At 35.4% G+C, this 23,052-nt stretch overlaps 1 protein-coding gene across 3 annotated transcripts in view; it reads left to right on the top strand.

The window, feature by feature from the left end:
• The window catches only part of XRN1 (5'-3' exoribonuclease 1), a 114,899-nt gene that overhangs the window by 18,487 nt on the left and 73,360 nt on the right, over positions 1–23,052 (top strand). For all 3 annotated transcript variants that reach the window (XM_034996221.1, XM_034996212.1, XM_034996230.1), the window contains exons 7-18: positions 1,249–1,336; positions 1,420–1,588; positions 2,331–2,398; positions 2,956–3,093; positions 5,252–5,318; positions 5,528–5,633; positions 8,964–9,053; positions 11,814–11,970; positions 12,749–12,868; positions 20,334–20,503; positions 21,464–21,584; positions 21,681–21,779. In XM_034996221.1, coding sequence (XP_034852112.1) covers positions 1,249–1,336; positions 1,420–1,588; positions 2,331–2,398; positions 2,956–3,093; positions 5,252–5,318; positions 5,528–5,633; positions 8,964–9,053; positions 11,814–11,970; positions 12,749–12,868; positions 20,334–20,503; positions 21,464–21,584; positions 21,681–21,779 — 1,393 coding nt within the window. The remainder of the gene's footprint in view (positions 1–1,248; positions 1,337–1,419; positions 1,589–2,330; positions 2,399–2,955; positions 3,094–5,251; positions 5,319–5,527; positions 5,634–8,963; positions 9,054–11,813; positions 11,971–12,748; positions 12,869–20,333; positions 20,504–21,463; positions 21,585–21,680; positions 21,780–23,052) is intronic.

Below are 23,052 nucleotides of genomic sequence, written 5' to 3'. Positions count from 1 at the left end.
TTGCCCAACTCTCACTCCCCCACCTCTGGGAACCATCTGTCTATTCTCTGCATCTGTAAGTTCAGTTTTTTGTCTCTGGTTTTTTTTTTTTTTTTCTTTTGCCTCCTTGGTCAAGTTTATTCCTAAGTGTTTTATTCTTTTGGATGGTATTCTAAATGGAATTGTTTCTTAATTTCTTTTTTGGGTTATTTGTTGCTGGTATGTAGAAACACAGCTGATATTTATGTGTTGATCTTGCTTCCTGCAGTTATACTGAATTCATTTTTTGGCTCTAGTAGTTTTTTGTGGATTTTGTGAGATTTTCTGTATATGGAATCATGGCATCTCTAAATAGAGAGTTAGTTTTCTTATTTTTTAATTTGTATACCTCTTATTTCTTTGCTTGCCTAATTGCCCTGGCTAGGACTTCAAGTACAACGCGCTGAATAGCTATAGTGAAAATGGGCATCTTTGTCTTGTTTCTGATCTTAGGTGGAAAACCTTCAGTCTTCTCCCATCAATTATATTAAATGTAGACTTCTCATAAATTCCCTTTTTTATATTAAGGAGGTTCCCTCCTATCCCTACTTGGCTGAGTACTTTTATCATGAAAGGGTATTGAATTTGATAGATGTTTTTTTTTGCTAGTTGATTGTATGGTGTTTTTTCCTTTGTTTATTAATATGATCTATTACATTGATTTATTTTCTTGTGTTGAGCCGTCCCTTGTATTCCCAGGGTAAATCCACTTGCTCGTGTTATCTAATCCTTTTAAAATACTACTGTCAGTTTATATTCTTACTTCTGGCTAAACTTGGAGTATTGGCCAATAGCTTGGAATATAGACCCCTAAACCAAGCCAGGGAAAGATAAGAGGAAAGAAGTGATGGTGCCTCACCATTGAAGCCTTAGACTGTACTGCAATAGGCAGAAAAGTATAAATACTCACTTATCTGTATGCTTTCTGCTGGTGACCAGACTTAAATGGGCCAGATCCCACTGGTTTCTTATATCTGTTCTATCTTATTTAGGCTTTCTTAATTCTGAGAATCTTTCCACAGAAAGCATAATGCAGACCAATTATTTTGAACTTTATGTTATATCTATTATACTTCTATCTTTACACTACCCTGCAGATTTCATATAAATTATATGCCTGGATTACAAGAATTAATTATCTTCTAATGATGTTTTATTTTAAGCGTTGCTGCATTTTTAAACTTGAACCTTAAAGATATAATTAATTTTGTGTTGATTATCTAATTACAGGGTATGTGCACCAGAAGAAACCACATTTCACCTCCTACACTTGTCTTTAATGAGAGAGTATATTGACTATGAGTTTTCAGTATTAAAAGTAAGTATTAATATAGCTGTGGACCAAAGATGTGTTAGCAGGAATTTCCATACAATTTGATTTTTTTCTCCATTTTGCTGTAGGACAAGATCACTTTTAAATATGATATTGAAAGGATAATAGATGATTGGATTTTGATGGGATTTCTTGTTGGCAATGATTTTATCCCTCATCTACCTCATTTACATATTAATCATGATGCACTGCCTCTTCTTTATGGAACATATATTACCATCCTGCCAGAACTTGGTGGTAAGAAAAGTTTAATATTCATTGGAGGCTACTTTAATTTAGCACTCAGCTAATCCTAAAAATTTCACTCAGTTTATTAGATTATTGCATGCACAACTACAGTAGGGAAAAAATTGGGGGTTTCTTTTGGTCTAAGGCACCAAGCTCTGGGGTTATAATTTTCAGTGGTTCACAAGCAAAGAAAATGACAAGAGTTAAGCAGCCTCATTTATTGATACCTGACTAATCTCTGCCTTTGATTGTTTAAGAAAGTCAGCAGAAGTTGTTTATTTCACTTAGCTCCCTTCATATTAAAGCATAGAAGTTCATTTTTCTAAATGGATAGGTATCACAATATTTAATAGGGAAAGAATTTTCAATTGAGAAATTGATAAACAGTGGTGAATGCTGAATCAAACAGACAGCAGAATAGCAGGGCATTAGTTCTTCTCAAGTTAACATATTAAATGAATAATCTGGATAGATTTTAGAACATATGTAATTAACTATTACCAGATGTTGGAAATGTGGTAGGATTATTATGTGAACCTGGAATTTCTTTTATTTTGCTTTAGTTGTTACATGTTTTATATTATAACATCAAGTTCATAGACACTAGAGTCAGTTATATAGCCCAACTCTGAGTGTTTTTTCTTGGTTAGTAGAGTGCCAACATTCAACATTTTATAAAAAGAATTTTGTAGAATTGTTTAGAAAAAATAGTGTCCGCTTTTAGTACAAATTTAGATTTTGTTCCTTTTAGGTTATATTAATGAAAGTGGGCATCTCAACTTACCTAGATTTGAGAAATACCTTGTGAAACTATCAGATGTAAGTAACTAGATATTTTTATTTTCTTGTCCCAGGGTAGCTATAAATGGTCAGAAGCCAATTACATAATGTCAGAAGAAAAAGTTTTGGTACTTCTACTCCAATTGATCATTCTGTGTAATTTCACCTAAATTTATTTTTATTTGCTTTTTATTTTTGATTTTCAGACTAGTAGATGAGGTCCCCATGTGCATAAAAAAGTAACATTCTTTGATTTCCTATGCCCCAGAAGTGGCTCAGTCATTAAGTGTCTGACTTCAGCTCAGATCATAATCCCAGGGTCCTGGGATCGAGCCCCACATCGGGCTCCCTGCTCCGCGGGAAGCCTGCTTCTCCCTCTCCCTCTCCCACTCCCCCTGCTTGTGTTCCCTCTCTCACTGTGTCTCTCTCTGTCAAATAAATAAATAAATTTTTTTTTAAAAAAAAGAAAGAAAAAAAGAAAACCCTAGCAGATATATCACAATATACCATTAAAAAAAAAAAATGTTAGAAGTTTGGTTTGTATTCTCCCAGACATACTTAAATTATTTTTAAATGAATTTAAATATTTTTTACAGTTTGATCGGGAACACTTCAGTGAAGTTTTTGTGGACCTAAAGTGGTTTGAAAGCAAAGTTGGTAACAAGTACCTCAATGAAGCAGCAGGTGTTGCAGCAGAAGAAGCCAAGAACTACAAGGAAAAGAAAAAATCAAAGGTGTCCATTTTTTTAGGTGTCCTTTCATTTTTAGCTGTAAAGGTAAAACTGATATTCCTTGTTCCTCATTTTCCTTCTTATGATTTTTAGGGTTGCCTCATTTCATTTTCATTTCTTATTTTCTCCTATTGAACATTTAAAAATTTTTTTTGGTTTCTTCTTTGTTAGATCCTATCATTTAAATCTGATCTTTAAAAATCAACTTCTTGGGCGCCTGGGTGGCTCAGTTGGTTAAGCGACTGCCTTCGGCTCAGGTCATGATCCTGGAGTCCCTGGATCGAGTCCCGCATCGGGCTCCCTGCTCGGCAGGGAGCCTGCTTCTCCCTCTGACCCTCCCCCCTCTCATGTGCTCTCTGTCTCTCTCATTCTCTCTGTCTCAAATAAATAAATAAAATCTTTAAAAAAATAAATAAATAAATAAATAAATAAAATAAAAATCAACTTCTTATTTTTACCTTTGAAGAAGAACATTGTGTTTTCTTTGTTCATCCATCCTATTAATAAGTGAAGAAAAACTTCTAAATATAAGAGCCCAGAAAATTAGTTATCTTTTGTAAAATGTGGGTATTAATAGCATTTAATATTGAGACATCAACTAGATCAGTGATTTTTCCCTAGAAGTAATTTATATATAAAATCATATATAAAAAACAGCAATAGGCTAGTTTAAGAGTAAATAATAGCACAATAGCTAATAAATGCTAGGTGCTCAATAAATAAATAATAGAATCAGTTAGAATATGCTAATACCCTATAAAACATCACTAATAAGCTCTAAAGAATGTCTTATATGTGTTAGCTTCGAAGAGAAACCTCTTATGAAATTTTCCTCAGTCTATTCATAGTTACTGGGTTCTGATAAAATTAAGGAGTTTCCTGCACTCTCCTTGCTATACTGGTTCTATTTAGGTTTAAGGCTAGTAATTCTGCTCCAGGAAGGGTATTTATCCTGATTTTCTCTAGTGTAGTGCTTCTAATTGATTAGATTTTTCTCAGTGAATCTTAGGAGCTGTCAGTTTGCTTTTTACTTTGTTTTTTCTCTTAAGGAAATAGTCTCAGCAACTATTTGGGAATCAGTAATCCCTGGCTCCACGCAGCTCAGCCCAGTCCTTAAGCTTCACAAGTCTTCAGGCATGTAGTTACTGTTAAAGACACTGGCAAACTGAGAGGAACTAGAGGAAGAGTCCCAGCAAAGGAAGTTAGCAGAGGCCATAGTTTGGATGAACAAAGGGAAATGGGAATAAGGGAGTAAGAAGAACTAATGAGGGAATAAGGGAGTAAGAAGAACTAATGAGAATCACTGGCAGTAGATAGGCAATCAGAAAATAGAGGACAGAAAAGTTGAGATCACAAGGGGGGGAAAAACAGATGGGAAGGATATGAAGAATCTTTGATTTCCTATGCCCCAGAAGTGGCTCAGTCATTAAGTGTCTGACTTCAGCTCAGATCATAATCCCAGGGTCCTGGGATCGAGCCCCACATCGGGCTCCCTGCTCAGCGGGAAGCCTGCTTCTCCCTCTGATGAGATGTGAGAACTATAGAAAAGCAAATGAGTTGCATGAGAGAAAAATTTAGAAGTGGAGAATAAAAAACAGAGTTATAAGAATGATGGAATCCAAGGGCGCCTGGGTAGCTCAGTTGGTTAAGCAACTGCCTTCGGCTCAGGTCATGATCCTGGAGTCCCTGGATCGAGTCCCACATCGGGCTCCCTGCTTGGCAGGGAGTCTGCTTCTCCCTCTGACCCTCCCGACCCTCCCCCCTCTCCTGTGCTCTCTCTCTCAGTCTCTCTCTCTCAAATAAATAAATAAAATCTTTAAAAAAAAAAAAAAAGAATGATGGAATCCAAAGATACAGAAAACATGTAATATTTGTAATCATTGGATTCGATTATAAACAAATAGATTATGTTAACACAATAGGTGAGAATTACCTATTACATATTTTTGAGAGGCCTGAATAATAAAGATTTAGAAAACAAGTGATATAAAACCAAAACATTTACATAGTATTTGAGGATTATTTTTTGAAAGAACTTTCACAGTGTTGTCACTTAAGGATCATTCAGTTCTTTTTAGTATTTTTTAAATCTCCCTGTTCAATTATCTTACTTTGAAATACATCTCGCCATTAATTTTATATTGATTTATAATTTTTGTAGGGCCAGGAAAATGCCATTTGTTGGGCTGCTTTAGACAAAAATGGAGAAGAAGTGGTAACTTCTAAGGGTGAGTACAAACTCTGTATTCACTATGTTATATTTTTGACAAGATGATTATTGTATCATTCCTTAGTAAGTACTAATTAATAATATTGGATGGAACAGATTTCTATGTTAGTTTGTAGGCATCTGCTTTGCTATGTATTTGTCAAAATTCTAGGTGGAAAAACAGAATATTTATAATTTTCAGCCACTGTCTTTTGGCTTTTTTTCCAGATAATTTAGAAGATGAAACTGAAGATGATGACCTATTTGAAACTGAGTTTAGACAATATAAAAGAACATATTACATGACGAAGATGGGAGTTGATGTAGTGTCTGAGTACGTTTTTACTAATGCTTTTACTTTAAAATAGAAAAAATTAGATTTTGCAGTTCTTCAAAAAACAGCATAATTTTGATAGTTAAGGTAGTGGGCAAGGAGAATTTTTTGATTACATAAATTATTGTAGTGTCAATCTTTCAACTGCTGTGGTTTTGGAGAAGGTGATAATTGACATGTGTTATATTCCTTTGGTAAAAAGTTAGCAGGTAGAAAATGGTTAGTTTTTTTTTCCTTCCATTTTCTGGATTCACATCAAACTCATCTCAAAGGCTACCTGGCTTTAAAAAAAAAAAGAAAAAAAGGCTACCTGGCTTAGCCCCAGGTTAATACCTAGCCCAAAAGTTCCTTAAGAACTTGACCTCTAGAATGGTAACTTTCACACTTTTAAACTGCAGCCCACAGTATGAACTACATATGTTTGTATTTTATTTAATTAACAAAATCTTATAAAGTGCTTACCAAGTACCAAGTGCTATTCTAAGCAATTTTAAAATATTGACTGACTTAATTCTCACAACAGTTCTTTAAGATAAATAAATTACTATTTTACAATAGAAGAAATTAAGGAATGGAGAGGCTTTTTTTTTTTAGGTAGATTATTTTTTTCTTTTTTCTTTTTTTTTTTTTTTTAAAGATTTTATTTATTTATTTGACAGAGAGAATGAGATAGAGAGAGCATGAGAAGGGGGAGGGTCAGAGGGAGAAGCAGACTCCCCACTGAGCAGGGAGCCTGATGCGGGACTCGATCCCGGGACTCCAGGATCATGACCTGAGCTGGAGGCAGTCGCTTAACCAACTGAGCCACCCAGGCGCCCATATTTTTTTCTTTTTTTTAAGATTTTATTTTTAAGTAATCTCTACACCCAATGTGGGGCCCGAACTTACAACCCCAAGGTCAAGAGTCGCATGCTTTACCAACTGAGCCAACCAGGATTTGAGAGGCTTAAGTGACTTACCAAGGTGACATAGTCAGTGAGTGGCAGAGCCAGAATTTGAACATAGGCAGTCTGGCTCCAGAGTTAATATTCTCTTTCTCTCTCTCTCTCTTTTTTTCTTTTTTAAGTTTATTTTTTTAAGTAATTTCTACACCCAACATGGATATAGAACTCACAACCTCAAAATCAAGAATCACATGCTCTACTGTCAGCTTAGGTGCCCCCAGTTAATACTCTTTTTTTTTTTTTTTTAAGATTTCATCTATTTGTGAGGGAAAGAGAGAGTGAGCATGTACAAGAAGGGGGAGCAGCAGGCAGGAGGAGAGGCAGGTTCCCCGCTGAGCAAGGAGCCCAATGTGGGGCCCAATCCCAGGACTCTGGGATCATGACCTGAGCCGAAGGCAGATGCTTAACCGACTGAGCCTCCCAGGCGTGCCCCCCAGTTAATACTCTTAACCACTGGATGAGACTGCTTCTCTCTAAGTGAGATAAGAGTTTCATGAAATGCTATGTACCCTTTTACATACTTAGATATTATACTTAGATATTTTCTATACTGTTCTTATCTTTTTTTTTAATGTAATAAAACACTAAATATTAGATCTTTTCTAGAGCCTGCCCAGATTTAGACCCAAGCTTTTAGACATTGCTTTATATACTCTCAGACTGTCTTCTAGTCTAGTCTAGACATAGTATTTCCGGTCTATATTCATACTGACCTCTAGGAACTAGAGGTACAGGAATTCTAGTACAATTCACCAGCTCATTTAAAGCTTTGTCAAGTACCACTAGCATGTAAGACTTCTGAGACTTGAGATATCTCGTTGTGTCTCTGTCAAATGAATAAATAAAATCTTTAAAAAAACAAATAAAATAGTTATGCTTTTAATCTTTTATTCCTTAATCCTTATATTTCCTTGATTGCAGTTATATAGCACTGTAATACCTGCTTTGGGCAGTACATTCTTAATATGATAGCTAACAAATCTTGTGTTTTATTTCCCTTCCCTTTTATATATTAAAATATAGACTTATGAAAATATGATACCATTTGTTTGCCTAACAAATAAGCAAATCTTTTAAAATCGTTATGTTCAATGTTGGTCCAAAAGTGATGGTAGTATTCTTTCCTAATTACTGGTGGAAATATAAATTGGTAAAATTATTTTGGGAAGTGTATATCCAAAAGTCTTTAAAATATTTATCCCTTTGACTCAGTAATTCTAAGTACTAATCTGTCTTAAAAATATAAACTGAAACACAGACGATTCTTATACACAAGGATGTTTATTGCAGAGTTTTTTATAATAGCACAAAATTAGAAATGATCTACATGTCCTCATAATCATGTCCACTTCCCATGTATCATAGTCACCATCTTGCCATAACACTGTCCTCAGAATCTGTAGAACTGCTAAACTGGTACTTATAAAAAGTTCATAACAATTTGGAAAGATACTTATAGTATATTATTAAGCACAGATTTCAAAAGCAGGACACAAAATCATGTATACAGTATACTCTAATTAATATTAAACATAAAAAACCAACCAACCTGGGCATAGAAAAAAGACTGAAAAAAAACATACCAATATGTAATAGTGATTGCTGTAAGGTAATAAAAATGCTTTTCTTCATTGTCTAGATTTTCAATAATGAGAAAATATTTTTTAATGAAAAATTAATGTTTCATTTTCAAAAGTGTACCTCCCAGAAATATTGAGATCTGGAATTTCTAAATGCCATCTCTACCTGAATTTTGCTAACAGCCACTAGCAGGTTTATGGCTACTTTTTGGCTTTAGCCCAAGTCTCGTGTGTGGGTGTGGGTGTGTGTATATGTATTTTACCTTAAATGTTTTTTACCTTAAATGATGGTCTTTGAGAAAGAAAGGATTAGAGGGAATATTGTTCAGTGAATATAGCATTTTTCAAAGTGTGTTCTAGCTGCTATACCCAGATTCTGTGATCTTCCTCATTTCCTCCTGTGATTTTTCTCAGGCATCCTCTCAGATAAAGTTTCCCATCCCTGTCTCCTATCACACCCTGGCTATTTTGGACAGTGGTAATGCCACCTTATCAAAAGCTTCATTGGCCAAATCCTCAAACTTTAAACCACAGGCATAGTACATTGACTGAATAAATATGCACAGTAGGTTTAAGTATTATTCTGATGGGCGGTTTAGGGAAACTATAAGGCAAACCTTTAATCTGACAGGATGGAATTTGTTTTAAATAATATTTTGGAATTTTTCTGATTACAATTTTTAGCTTATTCATTGATTATATAAAACATATGTGAGGCAGAGTGTATCAGCAGATCATGCTCTAAAGACAAATGGCCTGTCTTCAAAAATTAACATTATAATGAAAATATTCTTTTCTATTTTCAGCGACTTTCTGGCTGATCAAGCTGCATGTTATGTTCAGGCAATACAGTGGATTTTGCACTATTACTATCACGGAGTTCAGTCTTGGAGCTGGTGAGGAATACAAACAAAAATAAAGTTTTGATTTTTTTTTTTTTTTAAATAATGGTTTGTTCTCCTATAATCTCATTTAGGGTTCTCTTTTCTCTTTATTTCTATTTATGGTGGCATTTTTAAAAAGATATATATAGCCAAGTTTAAATGAAATATAGGTAATCTTTTCTTATATGAAAATACTTTTTAAAGACCTTTGTGTAACAGAGATACTTCCAGCCCTAGCAGATGGCCAATAATGAAAGCGCTTTAAATCTAAGGATTTAAAATTCTCTATTATGATGAATCAACTGTGACAGAGTGTTGATAATTATTGGGTCTGAGTGATGGTTATATAGGGTTGTTCATTACATTCTTTGCTACATTATTGTATGTTTGAAAAAATTTTTCTATCAAGAGTGATTATTAAAGAAGGTGCCTGGGTGGCTCAGTTGGTTAAGCGACTGCCTTCAGCTCAGGTCGTGATCCTGGAGTCCCAGGATCGAGTCCCGCATCGGGCTCGCTGCTCAGTGGGGTGTCTGCTTCTCCCTCTGACCCTACCCCCTTTTGTGCTCTCTCTCTTACTCTCTCTCTCAAATAAATAAAATAAAATCTTTAAGAAAAAAAAAGAGTGATTATTAAAGAATGGGTTATTTGAATGTTAGACTGGGAAGGGTGAAGAAGAAAGGAGAAAGGAATTATTTGCTTTTCCTTGAAATAGTAATAATTTTCCATTTCTCTCATGTTTCCTATTCCAGCAAGTTCCATCTACTTTTCTAAACCATCCACCAGAATAGAAAAATAACAAACCAAAAAATGATACAGGAAAAAGGAGAGACTTTTAAATGATGAGATTGTTTGTTTTGTTTTGATAGCACCTTTGCTAGGCTTTGTTTTAAAGCACCATGAAGGAAAACAAACTAGTACAAATTATGTATATTAATTGATTTCACTTAATTATAATCTTTTAAAAAATTTTTTTGCAATAACTACCTAATTCTCAGGGCCTCTCTGAAGAGCATTCTAATGACAAAAATCCTTGATTTGCCATTTAATAGGGTGAGTGTAAACTAATCTTATTATGTATCATGCATTAAGACCAGGCACTTGAAAAGCATGTTCTCATATAATCCTCACCACTATAAAGTAAGTATTGTTGTCTGACTTTTACAGATGAGGCTCACTTATCTCCATTACTTTAGAAAGCAATCTTTCTTTCTTTTTTTCTTTCTTTTTTTTTTTAGAGAGAGAGAGAGAAAATGGGATGGAGGAGCAGAGTGAGAGGGAGAAAGAATCTTAAGCAGGCTTCATGCCCAGCACAGAGCCCAACGGAGGGCTCAGTCTCAAAACCCTGAGATCATGACCTGAGCCAAAATCAAGAGTTGGGCGCTTAACCAACTGAGCTACCCAGCCACCCCAGAAAGTAATCTTTCTAAAGGCATACACCCAAGAATCAAGTCTAAGCCTATCTGATTCCAAAGTCTATCCATTCCCATTCTAAATGCTATCTGCCTCCTAAACTTTCTCATCTTTTTGAAATATGTTATAATTGTGGGGAAAAAATATTTATTTTTAGCATCCTTAGTCAAACATTAAAAACGGTGAAATTATTTAAAAATTGTATGTTTAAAGCTTTGTAAAAAATATTTATACCTATCATGGAACACTTCATCTAAAACTAATGATGTAATGTATGGGGATTAACATAAGAATAAAAAAAAAAATTATACCTGGGGGTGCCTGGGTGGCTCAGGTGGTTAAGTGTCTGCCTTCGGCTCAGGTCATGATCCCAGGGTCCTGGGATCGAGCCCTGCATCAGGTTCCCTGCTCAGCAGAGAGCCTGCTTCTCCCTCTCCCTCTGTCTGCCTCTCTGCCTACTTGTGCTCTCTCTTTCTCTGTCAAATAAACAAATAAAATCTTTAAAAAAAAAATAATATTTATACCTGTAGTTATAGACGGGAAGGCATTAAAAACAAAAATAGTGTGTATGATTGATAAATGGTTTAATCCTATATATACCAATTCAAAGATATAAAAGTTCTTAGAGCTGACTAGTAACAGCCACATGAGCTCAGACTCACTGTTCTCTCTGTGCTCTTGAGAGAGGCTCCAGCTCATGTGTGCTAACTGAAAGTCTTCTGACTTTCACGTCAGTACATATTCTAAGAGTCTACTGATTGGAAGATTCACACTCAATATCTTGGAAGCTAAAAGGACCATTATATTTTATTTAGGTAACATACATATATATACACACACATATATTTTATATAAATACACATATATTTGTGTTTATATCTATATCCTTCAATTACATGATACATCCCAATTTTGGAAATGTGAAATTATACCTTAAAAATTAAGGAAATACAGGGGCGCCTGGGTGGTCCAGTTGGTTAAGCGTCTGCCTTTGGCTCAGGTCATGATCCCAGGGTCCTGGGATCGAGATGCGCATTGGGCTCCTTGCTGGGCGGGGAGCCTGCTTCTCCCTCTCCCTCTGCCTGCCGCTCCCCCTGCTTGTGCTCTCTCTCTCTCTCTCTCTCTGTCAAATGAATAAATAAAAGCTTTAAAAAAAAATTAAGAAACTACAACATTTGTTGCCATCACATGACCTAAATATGCTAGTGCTGCTGATTTCTTAAATCAAGTGATAGTACTATGGGTAATCATTTTTTTTTCTTTAGAGTTATTGCTGTGTTGCTAAATAAGGAAAAGTATATATTTAATATTGACCTGTTTCATAAAGTTGCCAATTGTTTAAAACTCAGTTTTGTTTTATAGGTATTATCCCTACCATTATGCCCCTTTCCTATCTGATATCCGTAACATCAGTACACTCAAAATCCATTTTGAACTAGGAAAACCTTTTAAGCCATTTGAACAGCTTCTTGCTGTACTCCCAGCAGCTAGCAAAAATTTACTTCCTACATGCTACCAGGTGAGTTTTAAAATTAAATGTTTTTATGTCTGTTTTGATAGTTAGGAGCTCCTCATACAAGCCTAGAAGATCTAGATGGTTCTGTGCCCATGCCATACTGGTTATTAAATGTTTTTATATTACCCTGAGAAATACGCTGTTTTACTTATTTAAAAAATGTTATACTATAGTCTTTTGTAGCTCTTTCCTAGAAGACATACTTAGGCTTTCTTCATCTATCTCTGTTGTAAAATGTCTAATGAAAACATGTCTTTTTATTGGACCTTTCATCTTTGCTATTAGTGGTGAAGAGATTCTTGGATTTTAGAATTTTTTTCTTTTTAAATTATCTTAGATAATTTAAACTTAGATCTTATATTACTTAACAAAATCAATTGATTAGGACACAAAAGTACAAAAGTAAACAAGGTTAAAAATGGAGGACTGTTGGAAGCCTGTGAATGAAGTCTGAGAACAGAATTTAAGTGGGCCTTATAGAGTGATAAGACAATAAAAGATAGAAATGGTAAAGTTGAAATTCAGAGTAAAGATGGTTTTGCTACATAACTAAGTCACTGGAATGGGAAAGTGATGAGTAGCAGTGAAATTAGAAGTCTCATAGCTGAAAATCAAAAATATAGCAAGTATATTGTAGCATTTCTAAGATGTAAAACTTTAGTTTTGCTTTTGCTTAGGAATTTTAAACTGTAACATAATGAGTAAATATTGTAAATATATTAACAAAAAGTTATATTGATACTAGTTCTTATATTTCTATTACTCTTTTATATTTCCATAGCACTTGATGACCAGTGAAGACTCACCAATTATAGAATATTATCCACCTGATTTTAAAACTGACCTAAATGGGAAACAACAGGAATGGGAAGCTGTGGTACTAATACCTTTTATTGATGAGGTCGGTACATGAAATAGTTACATATACGCATATATTCTTTCTTCCAAGTTTTTGTTTAAATTCCAGTTAGTTAAAGTATAGTGTAATATTATTTACAGGTGTAGAATTTGGTGATTCATCACTTATGATACTTGGTGCTCATCACAACACTTGCCCTCCTTAATCCTCATCACCTGTTTAACCCGACACCCTGCCCACCTCCTCTCTAGTAACCATCAGTTTGTTCTCTATGATTAAGAGTCTTTTTCTTGGTTTGCCTTTTCCCCGCTACATTCATTTGTTTCTTAAAGTCCTCATATGAGTGAAACCATATGGTATTTGTCTCTTTCTGATTTATTTCATTGTATATATACACCACATCTTCTTTATCCATTCATCAGTCAATGGACATTGGGCTCTTTCCATAGTTTGACTGTTGGTGGAAATGCTGCTGTAAACATCGTGCATTTATACCTTTGAATTAGTATTTTTATATCCTTTAGGTAAATACCTAAAGGTATTTACTACTGGATCGTAGGGTAGTTCTATTTTTAACTTTAAGGAACCTCCATATTGTTTTCCATAGTGGCTGCAGCAGTTTGCATTCCCACCAACAGTGTAAGAGTGTTCCCCTTTCTTCACATCCTTGCCAACACCTGTTATTTCCTTTATTGTTAATTTTAGCCATTCTGACTGGTGTGAGGTGACATCTCATTGTAGTTTTGATTTGTATTTCACTGATGATGAGTGATGTTGAACATCTTTTCATTTATACACATATATTCTTAGAGATTATTTCATGTAAGTTAATGAGCAATGGGTTTTAATCACCATTTATGTTTTATTAATGAGATTTAACTACTCTCTTCTTCATTATGTGCATCAAAACTTCTAGGTATGCTAAGAAAGCCAGAGTGGCTTTACTCACATTAGAAAAATAGACTTCAAGACAAGGAGTATTACCAGAGATCAAGAAGAATATTTCATATTGATTAAAAAATCGAGTAAGGGGGCGCCTGGGTGGCTCAGTCGTTAAGCATCTGCCTTTGGTTCAGGTAGTGATCCCGGGGTCCTGGGATGGAGTCCCACATCAGGCTCCTTGCTCAGCGGGGAGTCTGGTTCTCCTTCTCCCTCTGCCCCTGTTTGTGTCCCTTCTCTTGCTGTGTCTCTCTCTGTCAAATAAATAAAATATTAAAAAAAAAAAATTGAGTCAGTTTGGGGCACCTGGCTGACTCAGTCAGTAGAGCATGTGACTCTTGATCTTGGGGTTATGAGTTCAAGCCCCATATTAGACAGAGATTACTTAAAAAAAAAAGTCAAGTCAGTTCATCAAGAAAATATAAAAATCCTGAATGTATATGTACCTTATAACAGAGCTTCAAATACATAAAGCAAAAGCTGTCAGAATTGAAAGGAGAAAAAATTAGAAGGGAAATTCGAAAATATTGTGATCTAAATGATAATAAATACACAACATAATCTGTGCGATGAAGCTAAAGCAGTGCTTAAAGGGATGCTTAAGTTTCTGGATGCTTAAGTTTCTAGATGCTTATACTGAACAAGAAAAAGTCTTACAATAAATTATCTAAGCTTCCTACCACAAGAAGCTAAAAATGCAAGAGAAATTAAACCCAAACTAAGCAGAATGAAGGAAATAATAAAGATAGGAATAGAAATCCATAAAAAATGAACAAACAATAGAGAAAAATCAATGGAACCAAAAGCTCTGAAAGTAAATTATACCTCAAAAAAAGTGTCCTCTCGGGGGACGGGGGGAGGGGAAACTGACATGATTATGGAGTGGAGGAAACAAGTGTTTATTCACATCTTATTAATTTTTAAACAAGAACACTTGTTATATGTGAAGAGATACTTGCTAGCCACCAGACAGGATTAAGTTGTGACATAGTCATTATAGCCTGCATGTGTACAAACTTAGTTCCATGTAGATATTGTTGTTCATCCAGTTATCACGTTAGTTCATTGTGATTGAATTTTAAGGTTGGACACCTCAATGAAATTTTAAATGTTTTCAGCAAAATTGCATTATGGTATTACCACTGAAACAAAACTTGTAGCTGGCAGAATTACCATATTCTTTTATATTTTTTGGGAGCAGAAGCTCAGAATTTACACAAGAAGTTATCTGAAAGTAGGTACGTAAGATGTAAAAAGAAAAATTCCTGTTACAGGATAGTCAGTGAAAGTATATGCTGGTGGAAATTACTAAATAGGAATAGATGATAAAATTTTCAGAACTGAGAAATTGATAGGACCTATTTGTGCCTCATGAAAAATTATTACACAAACTCTGGTGCTAGAAACAGTTTACCTGCAGACTTGAGCTGTTTGCCGTGTGTACTCTCACCCTTGCCTTCACCCTCACTCTTGCTCTCTAGTGGAGTTGGTTGTCTGAGATGATCTCATTGATATGATTGGTGGTTGGTGTTAGTTGTGAGCTGAGCCCTCTATGTGATCCCTCACCCTCCAGGAGACTAACTCAGGTTTATTCTCACAGTGATCTTGGGTTCCAGGAAGGTGAGAACAGAAGCTACAGGGCCTCTTGAGCTTTGGAGTTTGCATAGTATCACTTTCACTACATTCTTTTGAATAAAGCAAGTTATAAGACCAACTTGGATTTAAGAAATAGGGAAATAGATCACTTTCTTAACATTTAAAGGAGCTTGCATACGAAGATAGGAGGAATTATTATGGCCGTCTTTGCAAACCATCTACTACAGTCTGCCCCCTTTGGCTAGAATTTGCATCCCATTCAAATTGAAGACACACTGACTTCTCCCAAAAATTTCATCTCATTATACATCAGGCTCAAAGCCTAGAATTTCATCTTTAAATCAAGTCTAGATGCGGATTAAACTCCTCAAATGCAGCTCCCCAGGGACAGCTCTCCTGACTCAGAGACCAGTGAATTAAAAACAAAAACAAAAACAAAAAAACACATTTACACTCCCCAACATACCCAAATTTGTATTGGAGAGACAATGACAGGATTACCGCAGTAAGTAGCTCCTGTCAAAAAAGGGCAGGAAGAGGATGCACATAACAATCACTGATCTATAACAATTTTGAAATCCCAACTAAGTAACATGCAGCGAGTCCCTATATCCAGGGGCACAAATTGTTCCTTGATTAGAGCCTAATTAGAGCTAAATCTGTTCTCTGGGAATTTCTCTGCAGTCTCTCTTCTCCTAGACTTTTGGCCCCCTACTTTGGTTTCTTGATGGCTACCCTCTAAGATGTTGGGTAGAGAAGAAAACAGGATTGGTTAGAAGGACAGGCTGGGCTACAGTGCTTTCTCAACAAAGGCCTTAGCTGACCCCAGAAGTCACTCTAAAAGCTGGAATGGCCCATTAAAGTTCTACTAAGTTGCTACAAAGGACCTGAGACCTTATTCCCTTCATCTGTCAGTCTTGGATGCAGACTTCATTTCAGAAGGGTGCATGACCTTATGTGAGATAACTTTTCATCTAAGGATATTTCCAAGAGATAGCTGAGGGAGGGTTGCAAGCCAGTAGCACTTTCAGCATCTGGGCAAACAAGTCCTTCAGTACTAATGGGGGTCAGCACATTACAACATCATTCTACCTTAATGTTATGCTGTCCATCCCTAAAGATGCTAAAGTGTTCAAGATTATAAGATTATAAAGATTCATACATTCACAGAGCCAAGTAACCTAGAAAATTTTATGTATATGTGTGTATATGTGTGTATATATATATATATATATTTTAAAGATTTTGTTTATTCAACAGAGAGATAGTGAGAGCAGGAATATAACCGGGGGAGTGGGAGAGGGAGAAGCCGGCTTCCCGGCGAGCAGGGAGCCCGATGTGGGGCTCGATCCCAGGACCCTAGGATCATGACCTGAGCCGAAGGCAGACGCTTAACAACTGAGCCACCCAGGCGCCCCTATATTTTTAAGATTTATTTATTGGAGGGGCAGGGCAGAGGGAGAGAGAGAATTTCAAGCAAACTCCCCATTGAGTGCAGAGCCCGAAACAGGACTCACTCCCACAACCTTGAAATCATGACCTAAGCCAAAATCATGACGTGAGCCGGAATCAAGTGTTGGATGCTTAACCAACTGAGCCACCCAGGGGCCCCAGTATATATATATACATATATTTTTGATAATTTTTTATATTTTGAATATGAAGAAGGATTAGACTCAGATTTTGAATGTGACATTAGAGAAGAAAATAGGATGTAAGTAAATACCATTGTCAGTAAACAGTAATTATGGAAATTCAGTTTGTTATTTGTTTCCTGAAAATTTGTTATTAATTTTATTGTGTTAATATTTACAATATCAATGGTATCTTAGAATCAAGACATTATGGTATAGTATTATCTGTTTTATTCTATAATCTTCTCTAGATTTTGCTACTTCTTTCCTCTTTATACTACTTTTTCTGTAAACGTTTTAAAAAATGGCATAGATAATTATTGGACTAAAAGTCTAGGAGGCCACTCTGGAAAATAGTTCAGCAATTTCTTATAAAGTTAAACATAGATTTACTATTCAACCCAGCAGTCACACTCCTGGATATTTATCCTAGAGAAATGAAAATTATGTCCACACAAGAAAACCTATACATGAATGTTCGGAGCAGTATATTTGTAATAACCCCAAACTGGAAAAAATTCAAATTCCCTTTAATGAGTGAGTAGATAAACAAATTGTAGTATATCCATATCATGGAATATTACTCAGCAATATAAAGAACTATTGATATAAACAACTTGGATGAAAACAATTCAGTTAAGTGAAAAAAGTCAGTGAGTAAAAATGTCAGTGTCAGAGGGTTATATATTATATTGTTTCATTTATATAATCTTGAAATGACAGAATTACCGTGATATAAAACATGGAGTGGTTGCCAGGGGTTAAAGTTGAGGATAGGGTGTGATTATAAAGGGATAACAAGGAATTTCTTTATGATGATATAACAGTTCTGTATTCCAGTTTTAGTGGTGGTTAATATGAATCTATACATTTGATAAAAATTTCATAGCAGTGTATAGACAAAAAATCACATACAAAAAACCACATTTCACTGGTAAGCTAAGTTAACACTATTAACTATAAGTCTATAGTTAATAGTGTTGTACTCATGTCAGTATCCTGGTTTTGGTAATGTACTGATGCTATGTGTAGGATGTTATCATTGGGGAAAGCTGGGTGAAAGGTACATGAGAACACTCTGTACTAATTTTGCAACGTGTGAATCTTCATGTTTTTTGTCACTGTGCATAATGCTATAATAAACTACCTGTGTATTCATGTATTCTTTTTGTTTGTTTATGCAGTCTTAGGTATTGGAGATTTTGTGTTGTTGTTGTTGTTTTTTTTTAAGATTTTATTTATTTATTTGAGACAGAGAGAATGAGAGACAGAGAGCATGAGAGGGAGGAGGGTCAGAGGGAGAAGCAGACTCCCTGCCAAGCAGGGAGCCCGATGCGGGACTTGATCCCGGGACTCCAGGATCATGACCTGAGCCGAGGGCAGTCGCTTAACCAACTGAGCCACCCAGGCGCCCGAGATTTTGTTTTTTTAACATAGATTCCCAAAAGCAGGATTGCTTGGCTAATGGGACTGTATATTTTTACATTTAGTGAATATTCTTTTTCAAAAAGACTAGTCTAACTCACCCAATATTTAGTGCCTACTTCTCTGCCTCTCCAGACCTAGATATTACTGCTTCATTTAATTTTGGCCAATCTATTGTTGATGGGTGCCATTTTGTTACTCAAATTTGTTTTTCTCTGATCCCTAATTTGAGTAGATTTTTATATGTGTGTTTGCCCTTTGTATTTTCCCTTCTGTAAATTACCTGTTTATATCCTTTCCCTCATTTTCCTTTCTTGATTTCTGTCCGTTCTTTGTATGATAGGCGTATTCTTTCCCAGCATGGCATTTGTCTCTTGTTTTGTTGATGAATCTTCTGTCACATACATTTTCTATTATTTAAAAATGTCTTTTCCTGGGGCGCCTGGGTGGCTCAGTCGATTAATCATCTGCCTTTGGCTCAGATCATGCAAGGCCTGCGTCAGGCTCCTTGCTCAGCGGGGAGTCTGCTTCTCCCTCTGCCCCTCCCTCTGCTCATGCTGTCTCTTGCTCTTTCTCTCTCTCAAATAAATAAATAAAATCTTTTAAAAAATAAAATTTAAAAAATGTCTTTTCCCTTAAGACTGTTAGGTTTTTTCCACTTTTTTTTAAGAGATTTTATTTATTTATTTGAGACAGAGAGAATGAGAGACAGAGAGCATGAGAGGGAGGAGGGTCAGAGGAAGAAGCAGACTCCCTGCCGAGCAGGGAGCCCGATGCGGGACTCGATCCCGGGACTCCAGGATCATGACCTGAACCGAAGGCAGTCGCTTAACCAACTGAGCCACCCAGGCGCCCGGTTTTTTCCACTCTTATAAGAGTTTATCACTCCAAATTACTGATACTCTCTCCTAGATTTTCTTTCTAATACTTCCATTGTCTTATTACTCTGATACATGTTTTTGTATATGGTATGAAGTTGGGAAGTGTATGTGCTTCTTTTTCCAGCTGGTTGGGTGGTTATAGCAACACCATTATTTAAATATTTGAAATACTATGTTTGACATAGATATAAATTTGTTTTGACCTCTCTTCCTCTGGTCTATGGGTTTCTTGTGTCAATATTAAAGTGTTTTTATTACGTAGCTTTATTAAAAGTGGTAGGATCTAGTAAGACAGGTTCCCAGTTTTTGCAGTTCACACATTCTTCCATATGAACACCAACAATTTTGTCCTTTAAAAAAATTTTTTTAACAATTTTGATTCTGACTGGAATTAAATGTAATTAAATTAAATTAAAATATATGTAATTAAATTAATTAAATGTATGAGATAATTTGGGGAGGTAAACATTTTCTATACCATGGCAGAATTTGTAAAGTAAGAGATTAATGCTTTATGAGTTATGATAAACTATAATAATTATGGTAAGTTCACATTTAAAATTTGATTCTCTGCTGTTCTTTTTTTTTTTTTAAGATTTTATTTATTTGAGAGAGAGTGAGCAAGAGATCACAAGCTGGGGGGAGAGGCAGAGGGAGAAGCAGACTCTCCACTGAGCAGGTAGCCCAATGCAGGGCTCGACCCCAGGACCCTAGGATCATGACTTGAGCCGAAAGCAGACACTTGATCGACTGAGCTACCCAGGCGCCCCGATTCTCTGCTGTTCTTATTCACACTTAGTGCCTATTGTTGGAATAATAGGTTCAGAATAATTTGTAATGGCAAGCAATATTCTAGGGTTCTTTGAAACAGTTTTTCATGTAATAAAATGGAAAAGAATTCCATTAGTTAAGATTTCTGTTTTTCAAGAACACAAATAATGATTCTGTGTACTGAGGGAAAAGATCTATTCTGGATGTTGAGCTTACAGAAATTTTATACTTTTAACCCTTCTCTTCAATCTTTAAATTTAGAAGCGATTGTTGGAAGCCATGGAAACATGTAACCACTCCCTCAAAAAGGAAGAAAGGAAAAGAAACCAACATAGTGAGTGCCTCATGTGCTGGTATGATAGAGACACAGAGTTCAGCTACCCCTCACCATGGCCAGAAAAGTTCCCTGCCATAGAACGTTGTTGCACAAGGTAATGTTATTTGGTAATTTTTCAACAACAGCAAGGAGCTCCCCTTGGGAGGGAAGAGAGAGGAGGGGGAAGCTTTGAGTATCTACTTGGAGAATTAATAAATAATTTTTGATAGTTACAGTCAGTTGATAATGAGTTACATCCAACTTGCCAAAGACCATAGCATCTCCCTCTCACAACTGTAGTTCTCTGCTTTGGTCAGATTCTTCTTCTCTCTCTCTCTTTTCTGTTAAAGTTGGGTTTTTTGTTTGTTTGTTTTTTTAATTTTTCCTCCCTAGTGTATATCTGTATCTTCCCCACCTCAAGAGGATATATGAATTTTTGTTTCCATTGTCAGTGTCTGCTCCTAGCATTATTTGATGTGCTATGACTTTGCCTCTTACATTCCCAACCACCCAACCAGAAAGAAGAAAAAAAGAAATAAAAGAGGTCCTATAATTTCTTGCCTCAAACCCATTTCTACTTTCTCTTCCTCATTAAAATGTCCTTTTTTTTTTTTTCTTTTCTCTCATTTTCGCTGCAAATTACCCAGATGGCACCTAAAGTGAACATCTCCCAGTTATGCTTTTCCTTTTTGTTAAAGCAAAGAGAAGGATGGAATAGACATTATAAAATGTTGATTTTCCATCTGGGTTATAGAACATGGGAGATATGGAGATTTGTAACATGCTTTATATGTTCTTTTACTTCTAAATTAAATATATATATGTATAGTTTTATTCTAAGTTAATGGGGAAAACTTCCATTCAGTAACCTATAGGTGTAGTTGCATCTAGCCAATTATAATAACAGAGAATCTGGGTTGCCCTGCTGTATGTTTTCTTTGTCTTAAAAGACCAATTGTCATTCCCTTGCTTAAAAGCAAGGATGACTCTTGCAAAATATTCAAGGGAATACTGAAAAACTGTGATTGCTTGTAGTGTGTGAATTTTGAATTAAATGCTTTGATTTATTTTCTAGGTATAAAATAATATCATTAGATGCTTGGCGTGTAGACATAAGCAAGAACAAAATAACCAGGGTTGACCAGAAGGCACTGTATTTCTGTGGATTTCCTACCCTGAAACACATCAAACACAAAGTCAGTGGCTGTTTAGTTCAGAATTTTTTCACCTTATTGAATGTAACGTGATTATGGAGAAAGAATTAAAATTAAATTCTCTGAATTCTTTTAAAGTTTTTTTTGAAGAAAAGTGGGGTTCAAGTATTCCAGCAAAGCAGTCGTGGAGAAAACATGATGTTAGAAATCTTAGTGAATGCAGAATCAGTTGAACTTGTAAGTATTTTCTTTGTTATATATTTATTAAGTGTTTATTATACATAAAACTATACATAAAACTGTTCTAGTTGCAATTTACCAAAGAGATATAACATGTAGTAATTCCAAAAGTGCATAGTAAATAAGGAAAAAGGAAAGAAACATTTACACAAATTTTAAAGGAAATGTATAATTGTGATGTAATGAGCAAAAAGTACTCCATGAATTTTGGAAAGGAGATAAACTGTGTGAGCTGAAGATTAAGTACAGGCTTGTAAATGAGACTAGGCTTGAGCTGGGTGCTAAGAAAAAGATTATCACAGGGAGGAGAAAAGTAGGGAAAGGGTATTCTAGTTGAAAGGAATAACCTGAGCTGGAAATAAATGTGTGATACATTATCATCTTATTCTTTTTAACCTTTTTGTATGTCTGAAATTTTTCTTAATACTCTTTCTTTTTTTAGAATAAATGTGATGTATTTGAGGAGAGAGAATAGATAAACCTGACTGAAGCAGAGGACTTGTGTTGGGAAGTAGTAGAAGATAAGGTTGAAAAAACAGATTGAGGCCAGATTATGGAGGACCTTGAATACCAGGCTAAGGAGTTTGGACTTTTTTTTTTCATAACTGTTATCTTGAAATCGTACTTTCATAAGGATTAATTTGGTGGCAATATAATAGACTAAATTGCACAAAAGAGAAATGGAAGAAAATGGAAAAGCCTGCAAGTTCAGAGGTTGTGGTTATAGAAGTGTTAGGTGATAATGACAAAAAATGGAAGTAGTGATAGATCTGGATGAATAAAACTAATAAAATCGACAAGTTTCATCATTTGTTCAAACACAGAGGATGAAAAGAGGAAGAAAATACTAAATATGACTGAGATATCAAGCCTGGTTAACCAGAAAATAATTGCTGTTTATTGGAATAAGGAAGTTAAAGTGGGAAAGTCTCTGGCTTGAGGGGATTAATGATAAATAATGATAGAATTTTAAGGCAATGCTAGGATGCTTAACTGGTGCTGCCCTGCCAGCCTTTCTCAACAAAGAGTTCCACAAGAGATTTAAACCCTAATGCCCTAAGTCATCCATTTGAATGTAGTAGATTAATTTATATTCTGTACATTTAGAGTGGGACTAGTTGTGTACCATACTTTGGAGAATTGAGAAAATAGTCAAGTTATTTTTTGTGTTCTGTGGTTCAGATGAAAAACCTCAGTGGAGAAAGGCTGCTTATACGCAGTTAATACCTGGAGCTAGAGCTTGGAGGGAAGTAGGGATATATGAGTCATT

This window comes from Mirounga leonina, unplaced genomic scaffold, assembly GCF_011800145.1.
Source record: "Mirounga leonina isolate KUSES-001 unplaced genomic scaffold, KU_Mleo_1.0 Mir_115, whole genome shotgun sequence".
NCBI lineage: Eukaryota > Metazoa > Chordata > Mammalia > Carnivora > Phocidae > Mirounga > Mirounga leonina.
The sequence above is the reverse complement of the archived record's forward strand: the minus strand, read 5'-3'. Positions and strand labels throughout refer to the sequence as shown.